A 23,205-nucleotide genomic window follows, 5' to 3' on the forward strand; every position below is an offset into this window, starting at 1 on the left:
CAGGTACGGAAAGCCAAATTACCATTTTCTCACCAATAACCGAAAATATTGTTCACAGATGTTGTATGGCTGACAAAACCACACAAATTCAAATCCATAAATATAATTGTGTGACATTTTGCGATATTATGACCCTGCCGGTGATCCTCGGAGCCTGTGTCACGTCCTATACCGTCATCCCCAGGACTCACCGTCAGGGAGACAGTGACGACCATTGCCGTAGAAACCGGAGCGACAGTGGCAGCAGAAGCCGGAAGAGTAGTCGGTGCAGTCAGCGTTCTGAGAACATTGCTGTTGGAAGCGAGCACACGTCTCCTTGGTCTCTGTGCTGTACTGGATCACTGCAGGAGCGAGAGAGAGAGAGAGAGAGAGAGAGAGAGAGAGATTATTTCCTAATATGTTCCTCATATAGATTTGGCAATGTAAGATAAGATGTTTTCATATTACTGGATGCCAATAGAGCTCATTGAATTCAATTGAAAGAAAAATAGGGGGAGTGAGAGAGGGAAGGGAGGACGAAAGAAAGAAAGAGGGGAGGACGAGAAGAGAAAACAGTCAGAACTTGAATCTGTCAAAATAAGCTGACTCTGTTGGATGTGGTTAGGGAGGGTCAGAGCATGTGCACCATTGCCAGTGGTATAGTGCTATGTTTTTTAGGTGTTGGAAAATGTCATGACGTCATCATTTCTCAAAGTTCGTACCGACAGATGTACCCTATTAAATATTTTGTACAATAGGCCTATACATGAAATGCATCCTCCAATTGCAACGTCTAGCTATTACCACATATTATCTCAAGAAAATGTTATATTTTTAATAACCTCAAACACTAAGTTAGGCATACCCAATTTCAAAATAGTCAATCGCAAATGATATTTCTTCATGTTTTACCGGTGAAATATTCACCTTTATGCCAATCATTTGATCTCCATCAGTTTCATGGGAATATGCATTTAGATCTTTTTGAATGACTGTTTCGTGAGTGAATTAACTTCTTGGTGACAGGGGGGCAGTATTGAGTAGCTTGGATGAATAAGGTGCCCAGAGTAAACTGCCTGCTACTCTGTCCCAGATGCTAATATATGCATATTATTAGTACTATTGGATAGGAAACACTCTGATGTTTCTAAAACCGTTTGAATGATGTCTGTGAGTATAACAGAACTCATATGGCAGGCAAAAACCTGAGACAAATCCAACCAGGAAGTGGGAAATCTGAGGTTTGTCGTTTCATTGAAGTGATTGCCTATCCAATATGCTGTGTCTATGGGGCCAGATTGCACTTCCCAAGGATTCCAGCAGATGTCAACAGTCTTTAGAAAGTTGTTTGAGGCTTCTATTGTGGAGAGGCTTCGAATAAGAGCAGTTTCAACAAGTGGACTAGGCTCTGGCCAATCAGTTGTTTACTGCGCGGTCACGTGGGCGAACCGTGCCTTCTTTTTCCTCTGTAATGAATACGCTATTGTCCGGTTGGATTATTATTGAAGATTTATTATAAAAAGACCCTAAGGGTTGATTGTAAACATCGTTTGACATGTTTCTACAAACTGTAATGGAATTCTTTTGACTTTTCGTCTGGATTTTGCGCTCGCGCATTGTGCCTTTGGAATAGTGAACTAAACGCGCGAACAATAAAGTGGTATTTGGACATAAATATGGACGTAATCGAACAAAAATAACATTTCCTGTGGAAGTGGGAGTCCCGGGAGTGCATTCCGACGAAGATCAGCAAAGGTAAGTAAAGATTTATAATGCTATTTATGACTTTTGTTGACTCCACAACTTGACGGGTAACTGTATGGCTTGCTTTTGTGGCTGAACGCTGTTCTCAGATTATTGAATATTGTGCTTTTGCCGTAAAGACTTTTTTAAATCTGACACAGCGGTTGCATTAAGAACAAGTTTGTCTTTAATTCTATGTAAAACATGTATCTTTCATCAAAGTTTATGATGAGTATTTCTGTTATTTGATGTGGCTCTCTGCAATTTATCCGGATGTTTTGGAGGCATTTCTGAACATGGCGCCAATGTGAACTGAGGTTTTTGGATATAAATATGAACTTGATCGAACAAAACATACATGTATTGTGTAACATTGAGTCCTGAGAGTGTCATCTGATGAAGATCGTCAAAGGTTAGTGATTCATTTGATCTATATTTCTGCTTTTTGTGACACCTCTCTTGGTTGGAAAATGGCTGAATGCTTTCTGTGACTAGTTGCTGACCTAACATAATGATATGTTCTGCTATCGCCGAAAAGCCTTTTTGAAATCGGACACTGTGGTTGGCTTGACGAGAAGTGTATCTTTAAAATGGTGTAAAATACTTGTATGGTTCAGGAATTTTAAGTATGAGATTTCTGTTGTTTTGAATTTGGCGCCCTGCACTTTCACTGGCTGCTGGCGAGGTGGGACGCTAGCGTCCCAAATTATCCCAGAGAGGTTAAAGCAGATGGTGTTAACAAACTATAAGCCTTTCTTGCAGGCCTACGTTGATTCAACAAAGCATATCCGGCCTAGTGGCGGGCACTGTTGAGTTTTGGCAGCATGAGGAACTTGTTTCGACTATTCAGCTTCAGATAAGAAATGACTGAGGAGGTGTTTTGGTGTAACATGCTATAGGCCTTATTTGCTAGAGCATGCTATTATATTCGTTTTTTTGTGTTTTTTTTAATACCTATGAATCATTATGTGATCTTGCGAGACACGAATCATGGTGCTGAAAGGACAGAACCTTAACCAAGTGGTCAACATATCGTTCTGGGTTTCACTACGCAAGAGGAGGTCCGTGGAGTTTTACGAACATCAAGGCAGACAGGCGGTGAATTTGGATCCTAGATCTCGTTGGTGAGATACGGTTCATGCGGTGGATCAGTTTGTCTGCATACGCAATAGAGGTGGTACGTTTTTGTAAGCTAAGCACTAGGACAGTAGGGCGAGTTCAAGTGCATCGTACAAGAGCCCCAAGTCCATAACAAAACTGTTTTGAGGACAGACATTTTAGTTTTATGTCTGTGGAAGTTACGTCGGATTTGGCCTGCTCAAAGTGGTCTTGCCTCAGACTGACGAGCCTCAGCACACGCCTACAGTCATTCATCATTCACACCACAGCCAGAGAGAGAAGACAGAGAAGAAAACACAAGTTGCCTACCTATAGGCTCACATAGCCTACATATGTATTTAGTCATTCTATGGTTTTCATGGAATTTTAGTGGTCATTGTTCCAGAAATATTTTTACCGGCTCCATGTATTCTCAAATTGAAAAAAGGGAGGTAGCGCTGCTCCCCCGCTCTATGGCAGCACTACATACCCGACCATAGCAGTTCTGAGAACCTTGCCGAGAAAACAACAGCTCAGTAAACCTAAAACCCTATTAGCTTATCCTCTCGCCGTAAAGTAGGTTCAGTAGAAGTCAGAGCACACCCTCGTGACACGCAGAGAGAGAGATACTTTTACTATAGCTCTTTTGACAATATTTCATTTGATGATTCATTGCATCACTACGAACTCCGAGTAACTTTTCATTTTCTTTCTTGGAATGTTTTTGCAGGTTTTTACAATATAAGCTGCTGGGAGCCCAACTAAAACGCCAGACTCATACAGTAAATCTTTGTGGAGAAACTCAAACTTCAAGTCATTCGTCATCCAGAATTACAATAAACTAGCTTGCCAAACCCTTCTGCTCTGGCCCACTAAAACGTCCTAATCAATTATTTAAACATGGAGGGTTTAGCGCTAGAGCAGCTTGCCAGATAAGAGGCTAATGCTCTACACCTGCTTGTCTGCTTTAGCAAAACAACCCTTAGCAAGCTAGCGAGGAGAGTGGTTTTCTGGATACTGCATTTCCTCAACCGAGTGGGGACTCTCCCTTTGCTCGGAGGAGCCTGTATGTCGGTCTTGTTTGCTACATGTCTGTGGCTAAGGTACACATACACACATGCACACATACTCATACAGATGAACACTTGTACACACGCACACAACACTCACTCATAAACACTGCTGCCCCATCTCACAGAGGAAGACTGGGAACCTCAAATAGAGGACGCTAACAAAGTTTTTCAATGCTGCAAGAGCTGTGTTTATTTTGCTTAATTCTGGGACAATGTGGACCGCCAAGACTTTCAATGTAGGACATGTTCACTTGCTGAGGACTACAGGGGTGAAGTGGCTACTTTTAGCAAACGGGTAGTGAACCTACACAAACTACTGGGGAATCCACGCCCGCCTACTTTTTCTTTCTTCTCCACTCCAGTAGCCGGACGCCGCTCTGGCCTGGTGGAAGTGTTGCCGCCGTGTCGGCTCCCCACAGCCGACAGGCTGGTTCTCTGCAGGGATCCCTCCCAGAAGGGGTCTCCCCCTTCCCTGGAGAATGGAGTTGGTGGGATGCTCCTGGATGAGTTGGTGGATGTTCATCGGCAGTTCTATGGTTCCCGGGGGGAAAACTCTCTGCTATCCTGGAGCACGAGTACAGGATCTCACAAGGTTGCTTCCGACCATTCTATGACAGCTGCCAGGAGCTGATGCCGTCTAAATCCATGTGGGGTCAAACGGCATTCGGAGGGCTAGCTCGGAACTTCTGAAAATGTATTTAAAATTCCTGATTCTAGCACTGATTTATTCCAAAAAGCGGACAATTATTTCAGGTCCGGTACCATTGTTGAGCCACATGTGTGAAAGATTCAGCAGGCTACTGGCATTACACACTTGGCTAAAGGATTACTGTAGCTCTGTTGGAATCACTTTTATAGATAACTTTGACATCTTCTGGAGACAGAAGATGCTCTACAGAAATAATGGAGTCCATCCGAATCACCTTGGCTCCTGGACCCTGTCCACGCATTTAAAGGCTGTGTTGAGACAATGACTTATCAATGCGCCAAGCCCAGCTCAGTTAATCCCTACCATTGTCTTGCTGAGTTGTCATTATGCTGCAGCAAATGTATGTTATCCCAGGGGCGTTGGCAGACACAATGTGAGTAACCTAATGTACTGTATGTCCCTCTAACTATCCGGAATGATCCTACAGCTATTTTATACAGTAATCATGTGCCTATTTTTCCAGAGATACTGTTTGCACTGAGACGGTGTACCCTAGTAGGAAGTCCACCGTGTAATATGTGCATGTATACTTCTGCTAAGCTTCCCAGTAAAGCAATAAAAAACAATCAAGCATCCAAGAAAAGTGCTAAAAATATCCCGCGTGCATATGTAGCATAAGAAACAAGGTTCATGAAATCAATAACTTGCTAGTATCAGATCTCTGAAACTCACTTAGATAATACAGTGGTAGCAATACATGGTTATAACATTTACAGAAAATACAGAAATGCCAAAGGTGGAGGTATTGCTGTTTATATTCAGAACCACATTCCTGTAAAGCTCAGAGAGGATCTCATGTTAAATACTGTTGAAGTAATATGGCTAAAGGTTAATCTGCTTCACCAAAAGCCCCTTCTTTTGGGAAGCTGCTGTCAACCACCAAGTGCTAACAGTATCTGGATAATATGTGTGAAATGCTTGATAATGTATGTGATATCAACAGAGAGGTATATTTTCCGGGTGATTTAAATATTGACTGGCTTTCATCAAGCTGCCCACTCAAGAAAAAGCTTCACTGTAACCAGTACCTGCAACCTGGTTCAGGTTATCAGTCAACCTACCAGGGTAATTACAAACAGCACAGGAATGAAATAATCAACATGTATTGGTCACATCTTTTACAGACAACAGCACAAAGGGCAAGAAGGTAGAGACAACAATACACCACGCAAAACAGCCACAACTGTCAGTAAGAGTGTCCATGATTGAGTCTTTGAATGAAGAGATGGAGATAAAACTGACCCGTTTGAGTGTTTGTTGCAGCTCGTTCCAGTCACTTGCTGCAGCGAACTGAAAAGAGGAGAGACCCAGGGATGTGTATGTGCTTTAGGGAACTTTAGCAGAACGGGTGTTGTACGTGGAGAATGGGGGCTGCAGTAGATATCTCAGATAGAGGGGAGTGAGGGTTTTTATAAATAACCAGTGGATCTTGCGACGGGTATAGAGAGAGATGACCAGTTTACAGAGTATAGAGTGCAGTGAGAAGCATTGGTGGCAAATCTGACGGCCGAATGGTAAAGTACATCTAGCCGCTCGAGAGCACACTTACCTGCCAATTTATAAATTACGTGTCTATAATCTAGCATGGGTAAAATGGTCATCTGAATCAAGGTTAGTTTGGCAGCTGGGGTGAAAGAGGAGTGATTACAATAGAGGAAACCAAGTCTAGATTTAACCTTGTCAAACTGCAGGCTATGTACTAAGAGAAGGACAGTTCCTCAGTACACTGTCCTTCTCTTAGTACATAGCCTGCAGTTTGACAAGGATAAATCTAGACTTGGTTTCCTCTATTGTAATCACTCCTCTTTCACCCCAGCTGCCAGTAGCCATACTCCCAAGTACTTGTATGAGGTGACTACCTCAAGCTCTAAACCCTCATAGGTAGTAATCACACCTGTGGGGAGAGCGGCATTCTTCTTTTTTTAACCCCTCCACATCATTTTTTTTTTACATATTTTTTGCCACATATACATACATTTTACATACATGGTACTTTTATATATAACAATACATTACCAAACAAACTCTTTAATCCCAACCCTCGGCCACTCTCAGCTCATCCCTCCTACAACCATAGACCACCCTTGGTTGGTTTCCGTGTGACATATATTTTTCAATTGTGCTGTGATGTTTTACAAAACTGTTGAATCTTTCTAATCATATATTATTCACAGAATGTGAGCTAAAGATGAAAATATTTCCTACGAGTATTATTATATTATTGATTGATTGGCTATGGCTTTCCAGATCGCCCAACACTGCTATTTTGTAAGGTTCATTTTAAGTGCAAGTTGTGATTTTTTAACCATTCCTGAACCTGTGACCAGAGACAGGCAAAACTAGAATACGTTATCTATTGATTCTGTCTCTTCGCAACAAAATCTACAGAGCTGAGATTGTTGTATGCCCCATATATATATAGCATTCTGTTGGTGGCAAGAATTTTATGTATTCATTTAAATCGAAAAACTAAGTGTTGAGTCTAGTGTAGTTGTTTGTACCAGTTCATAAACCATGTGCCATGGATTTGGTACATCGAAAATCTCTTCCCATTTATTTTGCAACCTGTATGGTGCAGCTGTCAACATTTTTGTCCTCAGATGAAACGGGTATATACCAGTTCCTTTCAGCCAATTTGTTTCTTTAATATATGCCAGGCAAACAAGTGCCCTACCTTTTCCCTTTTCCACTTACCTCCTCCATTTTTGTGGTAGTGCTGCAATCAGTTGGTTTAAAATTTGGATTGAGCAGATAATTCCATATATTTTCGACAACTGCATATAACTCCTCCATTTCTATTCATAACATTAATTTTTTTATTCCATAAAGAATGTTTTTATTAGTCAATATATTTGAGTTTAACCTTAACATTTGTTCTATCTTTTTTATTTATTTTATTTTTATTTCACCTTTATTTAACCAGGTAGGCAAGTTGAGAACAAGTTCTCATTTACAATTGCGACCTGGCCTTTTCTGGAGGATAAAACTGAAATTGTAACCATCTTTGTATGGCTTGTTTAAGAAAGGGCGATACTTTAAACAAAATTAAATTTTAAATTAGTTGGAAATGAGAAGTTGTAATCTGTATGAATGATGAGCTTTTTTTAATAATCTACTGGAGAACCATTTTGGGTTTAAGTATATTCATTATATAAGTAGGCACATAATATCATTTTGTCTGGCTTAGCATTCCCCCAAAAATTTTTTTGCTCATATGATTTGAAAAACAAATCATCTGGAGTAGGCAATGCCATTAGTAAGTAAGTAAACTGTAATAGGACCAAAGAATAAATCAATGTAATTTTTCCATAAATAGACAAGTATTTACCTCTCCATGGTTGCAATATCTTATCTATTTTTGATAACTTTCTATTGAAATTAATTGTGGTAAGTTCATTTATATTTTTCTAGATGTGAAAACCAAGTACGTCTACTTCACCATCCGCCCATTTTATTGGTAAACTACACAGTTTAAACACTATTTTTTTATGATCCAATACGAAATATGGTACACTTGTCATAATTAGGTTTTAATCCAGAGAGGCTAGAAAACTAATCAAGATCTTCAATGAGACTGTGCAGGGATCCAGATTGCGAATTTAAGAAAAAAAACAAGGACTCAAAGAGTCATCAGCATACATTGACACTTGTTTTAATCCCCTGGATTTCTAACCTCTTGATGTTCTTGTTGGATCTAATTTTAATATGGAGACAATGGACAGCCATGTTTTCCTCCTCTTAAAAGCTCAACACTTTCTGAGAAGTAAGCATTGTTTACTATTTTACGTCCGGGGTTGCTGTATATAACTTTAACCCATTTTATAAGAGATTCACCAAAATTAAAGTATTCCATGCATTTCTATATAAATTCTAATCATAATTTGTCAAACCCCTTTTTAAAATCTACTATGACGACCAGACCTGGTATCTTCAATGTTTCATAATGTTCAATTGTTTCAAGTAATTGTCGTACATTATCTCCAATATAAGATTTTATTGCCTCAAAAAGTTCCTCTTCTGTAAATTATCCTTCACACCGGTCTTTCTGTACATTTGTTAATTTTACATTATTATTATTATTATGAAAGAAATCCTTACAGCTATCATCATTCAGTGGAAATGGAGACTGAAAAGAAAACACGCTTAAAATATTTTGCTTCCTCTTTCAAAATATAATTTGTTGAATCATGGATAACTCCATTTGTAATGAGTTTCTGTAAATTCTTTTTGGTAGAATTTCTGTGTTGAAGATTCAAGAAAAATGTTATGCATTTTTCCCCATTTTCCATTCAATTTGCTTTATTTTTGTAATCATTTTGTGATCATTCTTGAATAACTACCTCCATTTCGTTTTGTTTTTCCTCTAACCTATTTCGTGCCTCTATAGTACAGTTCCATTACCATCTACCGCCACTGATACTTCTCTATTTCCTTTATTAGTCTAATCTCTTTTGACCTAAACTGCTTTTGTTTTAATGATGAGTATTGTATTGAATGGCCTCTAAAAGTACATTTGAAAGTGTCCCATAAAATAAGGGGATCTGCTGTACCTACTGTATGTTGTACAAAAAAAAGTTAATTATTAATTATTTTGTCTTAGTTAACAAATTGTCATCCCAAAGGCTTTGATAAATTTTCCAATATCCCCATTCACATGGAAATTCTGTAAGAGTTATATGGAGGCCAATTAGATGGTGGTCCGGTCGCATTCAGTCTGCTATTAATACTTTTTAAACTTTTGATGCCAGGAAGAACGAGACTAGGAAGTAATCAAGACGTCTAGCTTGATTAAGCCTCCTCCATGTATATCTCACTAGGTCAGGGTTTTTCAACCTCCATATATCCACTAGTTCTAATGTATCCATGATCTTTGTAATCGCCTTAAGTGCTTGAGGGTGATCATTTGTAGAATGATTTCCTTTACGATCCATTGAGGTACTTAAAACAATATTATAATCTCCCACCATAATAATAGATTATTTTGTTGCTTGTGAGCTCAACAGATTATTATATATATTTTAGAAAAAGTGTGGATCATCATTATTTGGCCCAGATAGATTAATTAGCCAGATCTGTTTTTGGTCAAGTAGCATATTTAGTATAATCCATCTTCCTTGCGGATCTGTTTGCACAATCGGATCAAAATTTGTATTAATTAATATAATCACCCCTTTTAAATGTCTTTGTCCATGACAAAAATATATTTCTCCCTCCCAGTCCTTTTTCCACCCAACCTCATCTATATTTGTAGAATGAGTTTCCTGTAAACAACAGATATTATATTCTTTCTCTTTTAGCCATGTAAAAATGTATCTTCTTTATTTATGATCTGCTAAGCCATTACAGCTTGCTATACTTATTTCCCCACTTACCATAATGATACCCACGTTTCAATTATACTTACCACAACCAATATTTGTAAACTTACCATTAAAAAGTACAATGATAATTAACTTCTTCGTTATAGGGGGCGCTCTTTTAATTTTTGGATAAAAAAACTTTCCCGTTTTAAACAAGATATTTTGTCACGAAAAGATGCTCGACTATGCATATAATTGACAGCTTTGGAAAGAAAACACTCTGACGTTTCCAAAACTGCAAAGATATTATCTGTGAGTGCCACAGAACTGATGCTACAGGCGAAACCAAGATGAAATTTCAAACAGGAAATGCCCCAGATTTTGAAGGCGCTGTGTTCCAATGTCTCCTTATATGGCTGTGAATGCGCCAGGAAATGAGCTTACACTTTCTGTCGTTTCCCCAAGGTGTCTGCAGCATTGTGACGTATTTGTAGGCATATCATTGGAAGATTGACAATTTTACACTACATCTACCAGGTGCTCGCTTGGTGTCCTCCGTCGCAATTATTGCGCAATCTCCAGCTGCGTGTATTTTTCCATTTGCTTCCGAGGAGAAACCCAACTGCCACGAATGATTTATCATCGAATAGATATGTGAAAACACCTTGAGGATTGATTCTAAACAACGTTTGCCATGTTTCTGTCGATATTATGGAGTTCATTTGGAAAAAAGTTTGGCTTTGTAATGACTGAATTTTCGGGGGGTTTTCTTAGCCAAACGTGATGAACAAAACGGAGCGATTTCTCCTACACAAATAATATTTTTGGAAAAAATGAACATTTGCTATCTAACTGAGTCTCCTCATTGAAAACATCCGAAGTTCTTCAAAGGTAAATGATTTTATTTGAATGCTTTTCTTGTTTTTGTGAAAATGTTGCCTGCTGAATGCTAGGCTTAATGCTATGCTAGCTATCAATACTCTTACACAAATGCTTGTGTAGCTATGGTTGAAAAGCATATTTTGAAAATCTGAGATGACACTGTTGTTAACAAAAGGCTAAGCTTGTGAGTGAATATATTTCTTTCATTTCAGTTAACGTTGCGTTATGGTAATGAGCTTGAGGCTATGATTACGCTCCCGGATACGGGATTGCTCAATGCTAGAGGTTAAGTGTCCATATAGCGGTATCATAATAATGTGCACTGTTAAGCATACTGTAGCTGCAACTTTGTAAACCTCCAATTGTCCTAATATTCCATCCACTAAAACTTCCCCCCATATCTAGGTCTGTTGTCACTAAACTAAGACCATCAGACCATCTCCCTGACTCATGACGCACATTTGTGTCCTAAGGCAAACCCTTGGCCACCAATTGGCGTTGACCAGAGGGAAATATGGGTAGTCCCATGATAACATAATTATCTATGAGGATGCCTAAGAGAACTAACCAAATAAAATGGAAAACAGTCAGGAAAAAAATGTGTAACAATAATAACAGCACAATCTTATACATGCTAATATTTGAAAGCCCTAGCAAGGCTCTAACAGGCTGACCACACTGCTCGCGTCGCTTGCGCAAGCATTGCAAAAATAAATGTAGAAATCTAAGTTATTCAATGATTGCACCCACACTGCTCGTGGGCGCCAACAAGCGTCTGTGTTGCCAAGGACTAAAATAGAAATCAGTTCTATTTCTGACGCAGATCGCACTGCAAGTCCTGCCTCTCCCATCTCGTCATTGGTTTATAGAAGCAGGTACCCACGTGCCATCTCCTCATTGGTTATACCCACGTGGGTGACTGAAAGACGAACAAGGTCTGTGGCGGTAATGGACTTAATTTATCAAATATGCCAAGCGCAATATAAAGTCAAGAGAAGAAAAAGAAGAAGGAAAAAGGAACATAGATTCTAACGGCCGCTAATGACTGCAAGTAAAAATTCTGCTTAGGCATCACATTACATCCTATTGTATCATGCTATGGCTGTGCCAGAGCCAACCCCAAGCCAACCCCGGGCACTCTCTTATAGGAAAGCATACTCAAGTTCTACTCACAATCGATTCCGACACAGCCACGGCACGACAGCCAAGAACACATGCAGTACTGACAATCCAGAACGAGTAAACCTGTAAAACCAACCGCTCTCCACCCTACACATAGTTTTTTATCACCACAGCTGTTTTACACCTAGGCCTATATCATTAGGATCAAGAATATAATAGGTAGCATAAATAGCTTATATAGAAATATATAATACAACTTTCTCTCGCTTCCATATGCCAATTGTTGTATTAGTTTAACCATCAACTTGAATCACTTTATCCCAGTGTTAACCAGCCCACATACACCAGAGACAACAACCCTGTTGACAATACCTAATCTATCTATTTGCCGGTGTGTATCGGAAGAATAATCATCCTTTACATTTTTTTATATTGAGATGTATTTTTTAAATGTAAAAGGTCATAACAATTATTTTAGAATCATATAGGCCTACTCCAATAGAGAACCTAGGCAGATTTTTAAAATTATATAATCCTTTATCCTAGCCCTATAATACATCTATTCATATTTATTACAATTTAAAAGCAAATCATTCTGATTCACAACGGCGAACAAGGGCCGGGCCGCACTATATAACAGCTTTTAAGTTATAATATACCCGACCTCTACAATTAGGACATATGATATTTAGCATGCACGAGAGCACCAGCTTTTCTGGATGACTGTGTGATAACGCTCTCGGTAGCCGATGTGAGCAAGACCTTTAAACAGGTCAACGTTCAATAAGCCGCAGGGCCAGATGGATTACCAGGACGTGTACTCAAAGCATGCGCGGACCAACTGGCAAGTATCTTCACTGACATTTTCAAACAATTTTTTCATCCCAAAATTGTGTTTGAGCAAATAAAATGCTACTGCTTTACACCCCCTGCTATATTGTGGATAAAGAGTTACCTGTCTAACAGAACACAGAGGGTGTTCTTTAATGGAAGCCTCTCCAGATAGAATCAGGAATTCCCCAGGGCATCTGTCTATGCCCCTTACTTTTTTCAATCTTTATTAATGACATATTAAATCCAGAGTGTCTTTGTATGCAGATGACTCAACACTATACATGTCAGCTACTACAGCAAGTGAAATCACTGCAACTCTTAATAAAGAGCTGCAGTTAATTTCAGAACGGGTGGCAAGGAATAAGTTAGTCCTAAATATTTCAAAAACTGAAAGCATTATATTTGGGACAAATCAATCACTAAATCCTAAACTAAACTGCTTGAAGAAACTCTGGATTGTAAGCTGTCATTATCAAAACATGTTGATACAACAGTAGCTAAGATGTGGAGAAGTCTGTCCATAATAAAGCTTTGCTTTGCATTCTTAACAACACTATCAACAAGGCAGGCCTTAGCTTTGTCACACCTGGACTATTGTTTTGTCTAGTGGTCACGTGCCACAAAAAGGGACCTCGGAATATTACAACTTGCTCAGAACAAGGCAGCACGGCTAGCACGGAGAGCTAATATTGTAAATCTCTCATGGCTCAAAGTGGGGGAGAGATTGACTTCACTATTGTTTTTGTAAGATGTGTTGACATGCTGAATGCACCGAGGAGTCTATTTAAACTACTAACACACAGCTCGGACACACATGCATACCCACAAGACATGCCACCAGAGGTCTCTTCACAATCCCCAAGGCAGCAACTACTCTTCCTGGGTTCCAAACACATTAAGCTAATGGGGATCCCTAATAAATACAAATACTGACCCTTGGATGGTGTCAGAGTGAGGAAAGGCTGTTTCAATTATAAACAGAAGTGACCAGCTTACAGGTCAAGAGTGTATCAGAGATATAAACAATGAAACCAAGGCATTATGGTGAATGAGAACAGGTCCTATCCAGCCTTGAGTGCGAAGCTGGTTTACAGATGGACAGAGTGAAAGGCGGACAAAAAACAAAAAAGACAAAAGGTGATACACATGAGTATACAAGAGGAGGTCATGAGTTGCATCAGGTATGTTACAAGTACTGGGTTGGACTAAAAGCCTGCAAATCCACTGTGGGTTCTCAGGACCCCACAGTGAAGAACACTGACCGAAGTAGCTAGCTTAAGAGAGAACTTCAGACTTGAACCCACCTCCAGTGTCAAAGTCCACGTCCTCCTCCTCCACCACGCTAACAAAATGTCCGCCATGGGGGGCAAGTGGGGGATCGCTCTCCATATGAGGGCTGCTCTCTCCCCTGTTGTTGGGGAACACCTCCAGGACCGTGTGCTCCGGTCGAGGGACCACCTGGGGTGCTTGTGCCTGGGGCTGGAGCTGCTGCTGTTGTTTCACGTCCTCCAGAGGGGGCTGGTGGGGCTGGTTCCTGGGCTCAGGCTCCCGGGCTGGGTAGTTGGCCGGGTACTCCCCTGGACCCGACGGACCGGATGCTGGAGGTGGCTTGTCATGTTCACGATACTGGGGGTCAGAGGTTAAAGGAAGGTCACCTCCATAGGGCTGCAGGCGGGCTTGACCCGGGAGGGCGCCATGGTCCAAGTGTGAGGGCTGGAGGAACTCTGGGATAGTGGGGGACAGGAAGTCAGGGTCGGCGATGGGTGGGTAGTCCTCGTTGGGTTCTTCTTCGAAGGTTTCGGGGTACTCTACCTCTGAGTACCCTGCAGTGGTGCTGTCATCGCCCTCCTGGCCTCTAGGAGGTGGCGTGGCGAGAGCACCACCCACAGCGGCGGGCACAACATTCTCGAAGGAGTAGCGGTTGCCGATGTGGAAGAGCCATACACCAGGTACGCCAGTATTGCCAACCCTGAGGAAAGGAAGAAAAGGAGAAGAAGCATCTTTATGCATTTCAGGAGAAGGAAACTGCATGTACTATCTATCTTGCTACGAAGTCCTTACATAAGGTCTCTGTAAAATGTGTCAAAACAGTTGGAACACTTAAAAACCTTAAATAACAGATCCCAGCTTTATAACCTCAGATAAGCTATTCGATATATAGTTGAAGTCAGAAGTTTACATACACCTTACCCAAATTTAAACTCAGTTTTTCACAATTCCTGACATTAAATCCTAGTAAAAATTCCCTGTCTTAGGTCAGTTAGGATCACCACTTTATTTTAAGAATGTGAAATGTCACAATAATAGTAGAGGGAATGATTTATTTCAGCTTTAATTTATTTCACCACATTCCCAGTGGATCAGAAGTTTACATACACTCAATTAGTATTTTGTAGCGTTGCCATTAAATTGTTTAACTTGGGTCAAACGTTTCAGGTAGCCTTCCACAAGCTTCCCACAATAAGTTGGGTGAATTTTGGCCCATTCCTTCTGACAAAGCTGGTGTAACTGAGTCAGGTTTGTAGGCCTCCTTGCTCACACACGCTTTTTCAGTTCTGCCAACAAATGTTCTATGCGATTGAGGTCATGGCTTTGTGATGGCCACTCCAATACCTTGACTTTGTTGTCCTTAAGCCATTTTGCCACAACTTTGGAAGTATGCTTGGGGTCATTGTCCATTTAGAAGACCCATTTGCAACCAAGCTGACTGATGACTGATGTCATGAGATGTTGCTTCAATATATCCACATCATTTCCCTCCCTCATAATTCCATCTATTTTGTGAAGTGCACCAGTCCCTCCTGCAGCAAAGCACCCCCACAACATGATGCTGCCACCCCCGTGCTTCACGGTTGGGATGGTATTCTTCGGCTTACAAGCCTACCCCTTTTTCCTCCAAACATAACGATGGTCATTATGGCGAAACAGTTCTATTTTTGTTTCATCAGACCAGAGGACATTTTTCCAAGAAGTACAATGTTTGTCCCCATGTGCAGTTGCAAACCGTAGTCTGGCTTTTTTATGGCGGTTTTGGAGCAGTGGCTTCTTCCTTGCTGAGCAGCCTTTCAGGTTATGTCAATATAGGACTCGTTTTACAGTGGATATAGATACATTTGTACCTGTTTCCTCCAGCATCTTCAAAGGTTCTTTATGTCACGCACTGACCATAGAGAGCCTTTGTTTCTCTATGGTGTAGTAGGTCAGGGCATGACTGGAGGGTATTCTAGTTTATTATTTCTATGTGGGGTTCTAGTTTATTATTTCTATGTTGGTGATTTGTATGATTCCCAATTAGAGGCTGCTGGTAAACGTTGTCTCTAATTGGGGATCATATTTAAGTACTGTAATTTCTGGACTATTAAGCGCACCTGAATATAAACCTTTTAAACAAAACACGGCTTTTAACAAAAATAAATAGGCTTTAACGAAACACGGCTTGTAACATTTTTTTTTTAAATAGCAGTAAACAGTAGCCTACCAAGAAAGTCATTGGTCACTATCTTCCTTCTCCTTCGGTGTCGGAGTTGAATAGCCTCAGAATTGCTTCATCCGATGTTGGATCATTTTCATTGTCACTCTCGTCACTTTTATCCGGGGACAAATTCCACGCTGAGCTCATGCTGCCCTCTTCAACACGCAGCAGTCCAGCCTTTCGAAACCCGTTGATGATAGTGGATTTTTTGACAATGCTCCACGCTGTCAGGACCCATTGGCAGACTTGACCATAAGTTGCTCTTCGCATGCGGCCCGTTTTAGTGAAGGATTTCTCCCCACTTGTCATCCAAGCCTCCCACTGAACACGGAGCGCCACCTTAAATGCGATTTACACTGATGTCGAGTGGCTGCAAATACTTTGTTGTGCCCCCAGGAATCACAGCTGGAATTGAGTTTGTCCTCTTGATGGTTTCTTTCACAGAATCTGTTATGTGGGCCCTCATGCTGTCCAACACGAGCAATGCCTTGTTCTTGTGAAAGAATCCTCCCGGTCGCTTGCCGTAACACTCCGTATGCCATTCATGCATTAGGCCTTCCGTCATCCATCCTTTCTTTCCGGGTTGGAGCGAGCGGTCGCATCCGCACGTCGGTCTGCAGGTAGTATAACTTTTCATTACATTTCATTACATTTCATTATAGTACAACGGTTTGATTTGTCTAATCTTAGCAATTTCTTCTTAGCTAGCTACATAGCCGTCTTTGTATCAAAGATAATTGCGTAATTATCGTATTTCGTCGTCCTAACGTTTGCTAGCCAGCTAGCAAACGTTTGCTAGCCAGCGTCCACCGTCTACCGACTGAACGACTTGATTAGTGTAGTGTAGTGTTAGCTAGCTACATAGTTGTCTTTGCTGTCTTCGCATCCAAGATAATTGTGTAGTTTAGAGTGTGTAGTCTTAGAGTGATTATCTTAATTTACCGAGGTTAGCTAGCCAGCTATTTGTCGTCCTTAACGTAGGAGACACTGCTAGCTTCCGCACTCAACAACCCGGGCGCATTACGCTTCGCTCCACAGGTAGTATCACATTTTCATTTCATCTCATTACAGTACAACGGTTTGATTTGTTGATCGTTTGTTTGATCGTAGCTAGCTACATAGCTAGCTACATAGCCGTCTTTGTATCAAAGATAATTGTGTAGTCTAGAGCGATTTTCTAGGTTAGCTAGCCAGCTATTGTCGTTCTTTTAACGCAACGTAACGTAATCAACACTGCTAGCTAGCCAGCTAGCCCCCGAATAGCAGCACTGTGGAAACCATTACACTCAACGGAACGACTTGATTAGTGTAGTGTCAACAACGCAGCCACTGCCAGCTAGCCTACAAAGTCAACAACGCAGCCACTGCCAGCTAGCCTACTTCAGCAGTACTGTATCATTTTTAATCATTTTAGTCAATAAGATTCTTGCTACGTAAGCTTAACTTTCTGAACATTCGAGACGTGTAGTCCACTTGTCATTCCAATCTCCTTTGCATTAGCGTAGCCTCTTCTGTAGCCTGTCAACTATGTGTCTGTCTATCCCTGTTCTCTCCTCTCTGCACAGACCATACAAACGCTCCCACCGCGTGGCCGCGGCCACCCTAATCTGGTGGTCCCAGCGCACAACCCACGTGGAGTTCCAGGTCTCCGGTAGCCTCTGGAACTGCCGATCTGCGGCCAACAAGGCAGAGTTCATCTCAGCCTATGCCCTCCCTCCAGTCCCTCGACTTCTTGGCACTGACGGAAACATGGATCACCACAGATAACACTGCTACTCCTACTGCTCTCTCTTCGTCCGCCCACGTGTTCTCGCACACCCCGAGAGCTTCTGGTCAGCGGGGTGGTGGCACCGGGATCCTCATCTCTCCCAAGTGGTCATTCTCTCTTTCTCCCCTTACCCATCTGTATATTGCCTCCTTTGAATTCCATGCTGTCACAGTTACCAGCCCTTTCAAGCTTAACATCCTTATCATTTATCGCCGTCCAGGTTCCCTCGGAGAGTTCATCAATGAGCTTGATGCCTTGATAAGCTCCTTTCCTGAGGACGGCTCACCTCTCACAGTTCTGGGCGACTTCAACCTCCCCACGTCTACCTTTGACTCATTCCTCTCTGCCTCCTTCTTTCCACTCCTCTCCTCTTTTGACCTCACCCTCTCACCTTCCCCCCCTACTCACAAGGCAGGCAATACGCTCGACCTCATCTTTACTTAGATGCTGTTCTTCCACTAACCTCATTGCAACTCCCCTCCAAGTCTCCGACCACTACCCTGTATCCTTTTCCCTCTCGCTCTCATCCAACACTTCCCACACTGCCCCTACTCGGATGGTATCGCGCCGTCCCAACCTTCGCTCTCTCTCCCCCGCTACTCTCTCCTCTTCCATCCTATCATCTCTTCCCTCTGCTCAAACCTCCTCAACCCTCCTCTCCTCCCTTTCTGCATCCTTTGACTCTCTATGTCCCCTATCCTCCAGGCCGGCTCGGTCCTCCCTCCCGCCTCCGTGGCTCGACGACTCATTGCGAGCTCACAGAACAGGGCTCCGGGCAGCCGAGCGGAAATGGAGGAAAACTCGCCTCCCTGTGGACCTGGCATCCTTTCACTCCCTCCTCTCTACATTTTCCTCTTCTGTCTCTGCTGCTAAAGCCACTTTCTACCACTCTAAATTCCAAGCATCTGCCTCTAACCCTAGGAAGCTCTTTGCCACCTTCTCCTCCCTCCTGAATCCTCCTCCCCCTCCCCCTCCTCCCTCTCTGCAGATGACTTCGTCAACCATTTTGAAAAGAAGGTCGACGACATCCGATCCTCGTTTGCTAAGTCAAACGACACCGCTGGTTCTGCTCACACTGCCCTACCCTGTGCTCTGACCTCTTTCTCCCCTCTCTCTCCAGATGAAATCTCGCGTCTTGTGACGGCCGGCCGTCCGCCCAACAACCTGCCCGCTTGACCCTATCCCCTCCTCTCTTCTCCAGACCATTTCCGGAGACCTTCTCCCTTACCTCACCTCCCTCATCAACTCATCCCTGACCACTGGCTACGTCCCTTCCGTCTTCAAGAGAGCGAGAGTTGCACCCCTTCTGAAAAAACCTACACTCGATCCCTCCGATGTCAACAACTACAGACCAGTATCCCTTCTTTCTTTTCTCTCCAAAACTCTTGAACGTGCCGTCCTTGGCCAGCTCTCCCGCTATCTCTCTCAGAATGACCTTCTTGATCCAAACCAGTCAGGTTTCAAGACTAGTCATTCAACTGAGACTGCTCTTCTCTGTATCACGGAGGCGCTACGCACTGCTAAAGCTAACTCTCTCTCCTCTGCTCTCATCCTTCTAGACCTATCGGCTGCCTTCGATACTGTGAACCATCAGATCCTCCTCTCCACCCTCTCCGAGTTGGGCATCTCCGGCGCGGCCCACGCTTGGATTGCGTCCTACCTGACAGGTCGCTCCTACCAGGTGGCGTGGCGAGAATCTGTCTCCTCACCACGCGCTCTCACCACTGGTGTCCCCCAGGGCTCTGTTCTAGGCCCTCTCCTATTCTCGCTATACACCAAGTCACTTGGCTCTGTCATAACCTCACATGGTCTCTCCTATCATTGCTATGCAGACGACACACAATTAATCTTCTCCTTTCCCCCTTCTGATGACCAGGTGGTGAATCGCATCTCTGCATGTCTGGCAGACATATCAGTGTGGATGACGGATCACCACCTCAAGCTGAACCTCGGCAAGACGGAGCTGCTCTTCCTCCCGGGAAGGACTGCCCGTTCCATGATCTCGCCATCACGGTTGACAACTCCATTGTGTCCTCCTCCCAGAGCGCTAAGAACCTTGGCGTGATCCTGACAACACCCTGTCGTTCTCAACTAACATCAAGGCGGTGGCCCGTTCCTGTAGGTTCATGCTCTACAACATCCGCAGAGTACGACCCTGCCTCACACAGGAAGCGGCGCAGGTCCTCATCCAGGCACTTGTCATCTCCCGTCTGGATTACTGCAACTTGCTGTTGGCTGGGCTCCCTGCCTGTGCCATTAAACCCCTACAACTCATCCAGAGCAGCCCGTCTGGTGTTCAACCTTCCCAAGTTCTCTCACGTCACCCCGCTCCTCCGCTCTCTCCACTGGCTTCCAGTTGAAGCTCGCATCCGCTACAAGACCATGGTGCTTGCCTACGGAGCTGTGAGGGGAACGGCACCTCAGTACCTCCAGGCTCTGATCAGGCCCTACACCCAAACAAGGGCACTGCGTTCATCCACCTCTGGCCTGCTCGCCTCCCTACCACTGAGGAAGTACAGTTCCCGCTCAGCCCAGTCAAAACTGTTCGCTGCTCTGGCCCCCCAATGGTGGAACAAACTCCCTCACGACGCCAGGACAGCGGAGTCAATCACCACCTTCCGGAGACACCTGAAACCCCACCTCTTTAAGGAATACCTAGGATAGGATAAAGTAATCCTTCTCACCCCCCCCTGAAAAGATTTAGATGCACTATTGTAAAGTGGCTGTTCCACTGGATGTCATAAGGTGAATGCACCAATTTGTAAGTCGCTCTGGATAATGCATTTCTCCGTGTCCTTGCCATGATGAGGGTGACAAAATGACTACCGTAATCAGAATGATGGGAAGTTTGAGCGTGCTCGACATACGTCACATTATGTGACAGTGCTCAGTTTTTTGGCGGCATGATTCTTGTGAAAGCGGGAAAAATCCATAAATTAGCCGCGTCATTGCATAAGCCGTGAGGTTCAAAGCGTGGGAAAAAAAGTAGCGGCTTATAGTCCGGAAATTACGGTAGTTATTGTTCCCACCTGTGTTTGTGGGATATTATTTTGTGTTTTGTGCACCACGTAGTCACGTTTTGTTGTTTCTTTGTTGTGCGGTTGTGCGGTTCACTTACTTAAATAAAAAAGATGTGAAACCCAGATCACGCTGCACGTTGGGCCGAGTATGCTTCCAAGACAATTGTGACAGAATATCCCACCACAACAGGACCAAGCAGCGTGCTCAGGAGGATAAGGTATCCTAGACTTGGGAGGAGATATTGGATGGGAAGGGATCCTGGACTTGGGAGGAAATCCTGGCAGGACAGGATCGCCTTCTTTGGCGGCAGACACAAGGAGAGAAGGGAGGACAGCGACGGCGCCAGGGTTCATGGCCACATGGAAAGCCGAAGAAACAGCGCAATTTTTTGGGGGGGAGGACACAAGGGGTAGCCGAGGAGTGAACCAGAGCAAGTCTGGGAGAAGAGGGAGAAACTGGACAAGAGTGAACGGAGAGAGTCAGAGACCGTTAGTGAGTGGATGGAGATATTGGAGGAGAAAGAACGGAGAGAGTTGTGGAGTTGGTGGAAGATGCACGACATTTGCCCTAAGGAGCGTGTTAGCAGTTTAATGCCACCTGAGTCAGCTCCCCGTACTCGTCCTGAGGAGCGTGCTATTAGTCTGGTGAAATATGTGCCGGCTCCACGCACCTGGTCTCCAGTACACATCCACAGCCCAGTAAGTCATGTGCCAGCTCTCCACACTTGCTTTGAGGAGCGTGAGCGTGTCATTTGTCCGGTGCCATGTGTGCCGGCTTTACGCACCAGGTCTCCAGTGCGCCTCCACAGCCCAGTACGTCCTGTGCCAGCTCCCCGCACTCGCCTTGCGAAGTGTGTCATCGTTCAGGTACAATTGATGCCGGCTATACGCACCAGGTCTCCAGTACGCCTCCACAGCCCAATACGTCCTGTGCCAGCTCCACGCACCGCGTCTCCCCAGTCCGGTACGTCCTGTACCAGCTCCTCGCACCCGCCCTGAAGTGCGTGTCACCAGTCCGGTGCCACCTGTTCCGGCTCTGCGCACCAGGCCTACAGTGCGTATTCCCAGTCCAGAGCTTCCGGCGACGGTCCATAGTCCGGGACCTCCTGCGATGGTTACAGTCCGGAACCTCCTGCGACGGTCCACAGTCCGGAACCTCGGCTCGAGTATGCTTCCAACGACAATCGTGACACTTTACTTTACTGGATTTATTTGCACTTTTAGCACCAAAGTACGTTCATCTCTAGGAGACAGAACGCGTCTCCTTCCTGAGAGGTATGACGGCTGCGTGGTCCCATGGTGTTTATACTTGCGTACTATTGTTTGTACAGATGAACGTGGTACCTTCAGGCATTTGGAAATTGCTCCCAAGGACTTGTAACCGAGACTTGTGGAGGGCTGCAATTTTTTTTCTGAGGTCTTGGCTGATTTCTTTTGATTTTCCCATGATGTCAAGCAAAGAGGCACTGAGTTTGAAGGTAGGCCTTGAAATGCACAGGTACACCTCCAATTGACTCAAATTATGTTAATTATGTTAATTAGCCTATCAAAAGCTTCTAAAGCCATGACGTCATTTTCTGGAGTTTTCCAAGCTGTTTAAAGGCAGTCAACTTAGTGTATGTAAACTTCTGACCCACTGTAATTGTGACACAGTGAATTATAAGTGAAATAATATGTCTGTAAACAATTGATGGAAAAATTACTTGTGTCATGCACAAAGTAGATGTTCTAACCGACTTGCCAAAACTATAGTTTGTTTACAAGAAATTTGTGGAGTGGTTGAAAAATGAGTTTTAATGACTACAACCTATGTAAACTTCCGACTTCAACTGTAACTAACTCTATGTTTGGGACTTATGCCATAAGGAGTAGTGATGTCATGTACTTACTGGTAGAGGTTCTTTAGACTCTGCTCATTGCTGGTGACGCTGTAGTAGGGTCCCTCCATCCGAGAAAATATGAAGGACACTTCTCCCCTGCTAAAGCCAACTCTAGCCGGCAGCTCAATCTCCACATTGTAAGACTCTTTAGGGCGCGTCCCAAAGAAATGCAGTCCATCATCGGGGTAGAGGAAGAGGGCATAGGAGTCATTCTCATCGTAGGCCACCACCGCCTGGAACGTGTTCAACTACAGAGGAGATAAGAGGGTGGAGTAAGTGCACTGTTCGCACAAAGCCCTTTTAGTTTGCAATCTTGCATTTTACC

At 43.4% G+C, this 23,205-nt stretch overlaps 1 protein-coding gene across 2 annotated transcripts in view; it reads right to left on the reverse strand.

Moving 5' to 3' along the window:
* The window catches only part of nid2a (nidogen 2a (osteonidogen)), a 100,518-nt gene that overhangs the window by 67,895 nt on the left and 9,418 nt on the right, over window positions 1-23,205 (reverse strand). For both annotated transcript variants that reach the window (XM_029674911.2, XM_029674910.2), the window contains exons 3-5: window positions 22,890-23,128; window positions 14,045-14,709; window positions 192-341 (exon numbers count right to left, since the gene is read on the reverse strand). In XM_029674911.2, the coding sequence (XP_029530771.1) occupies window positions 192-341; window positions 14,045-14,709; window positions 22,890-23,128 (1,054 nt within the window). The remainder of the gene's footprint in view (window positions 1-191; window positions 342-14,044; window positions 14,710-22,889; window positions 23,129-23,205) is intronic.

This window comes from Oncorhynchus nerka, linkage group LG12 (genome assembly GCF_034236695.1).
Source record: "Oncorhynchus nerka isolate Pitt River linkage group LG12, Oner_Uvic_2.0, whole genome shotgun sequence".
Lineage (NCBI taxonomy): Eukaryota > Metazoa > Chordata > Actinopteri > Salmoniformes > Salmonidae > Oncorhynchus > Oncorhynchus nerka.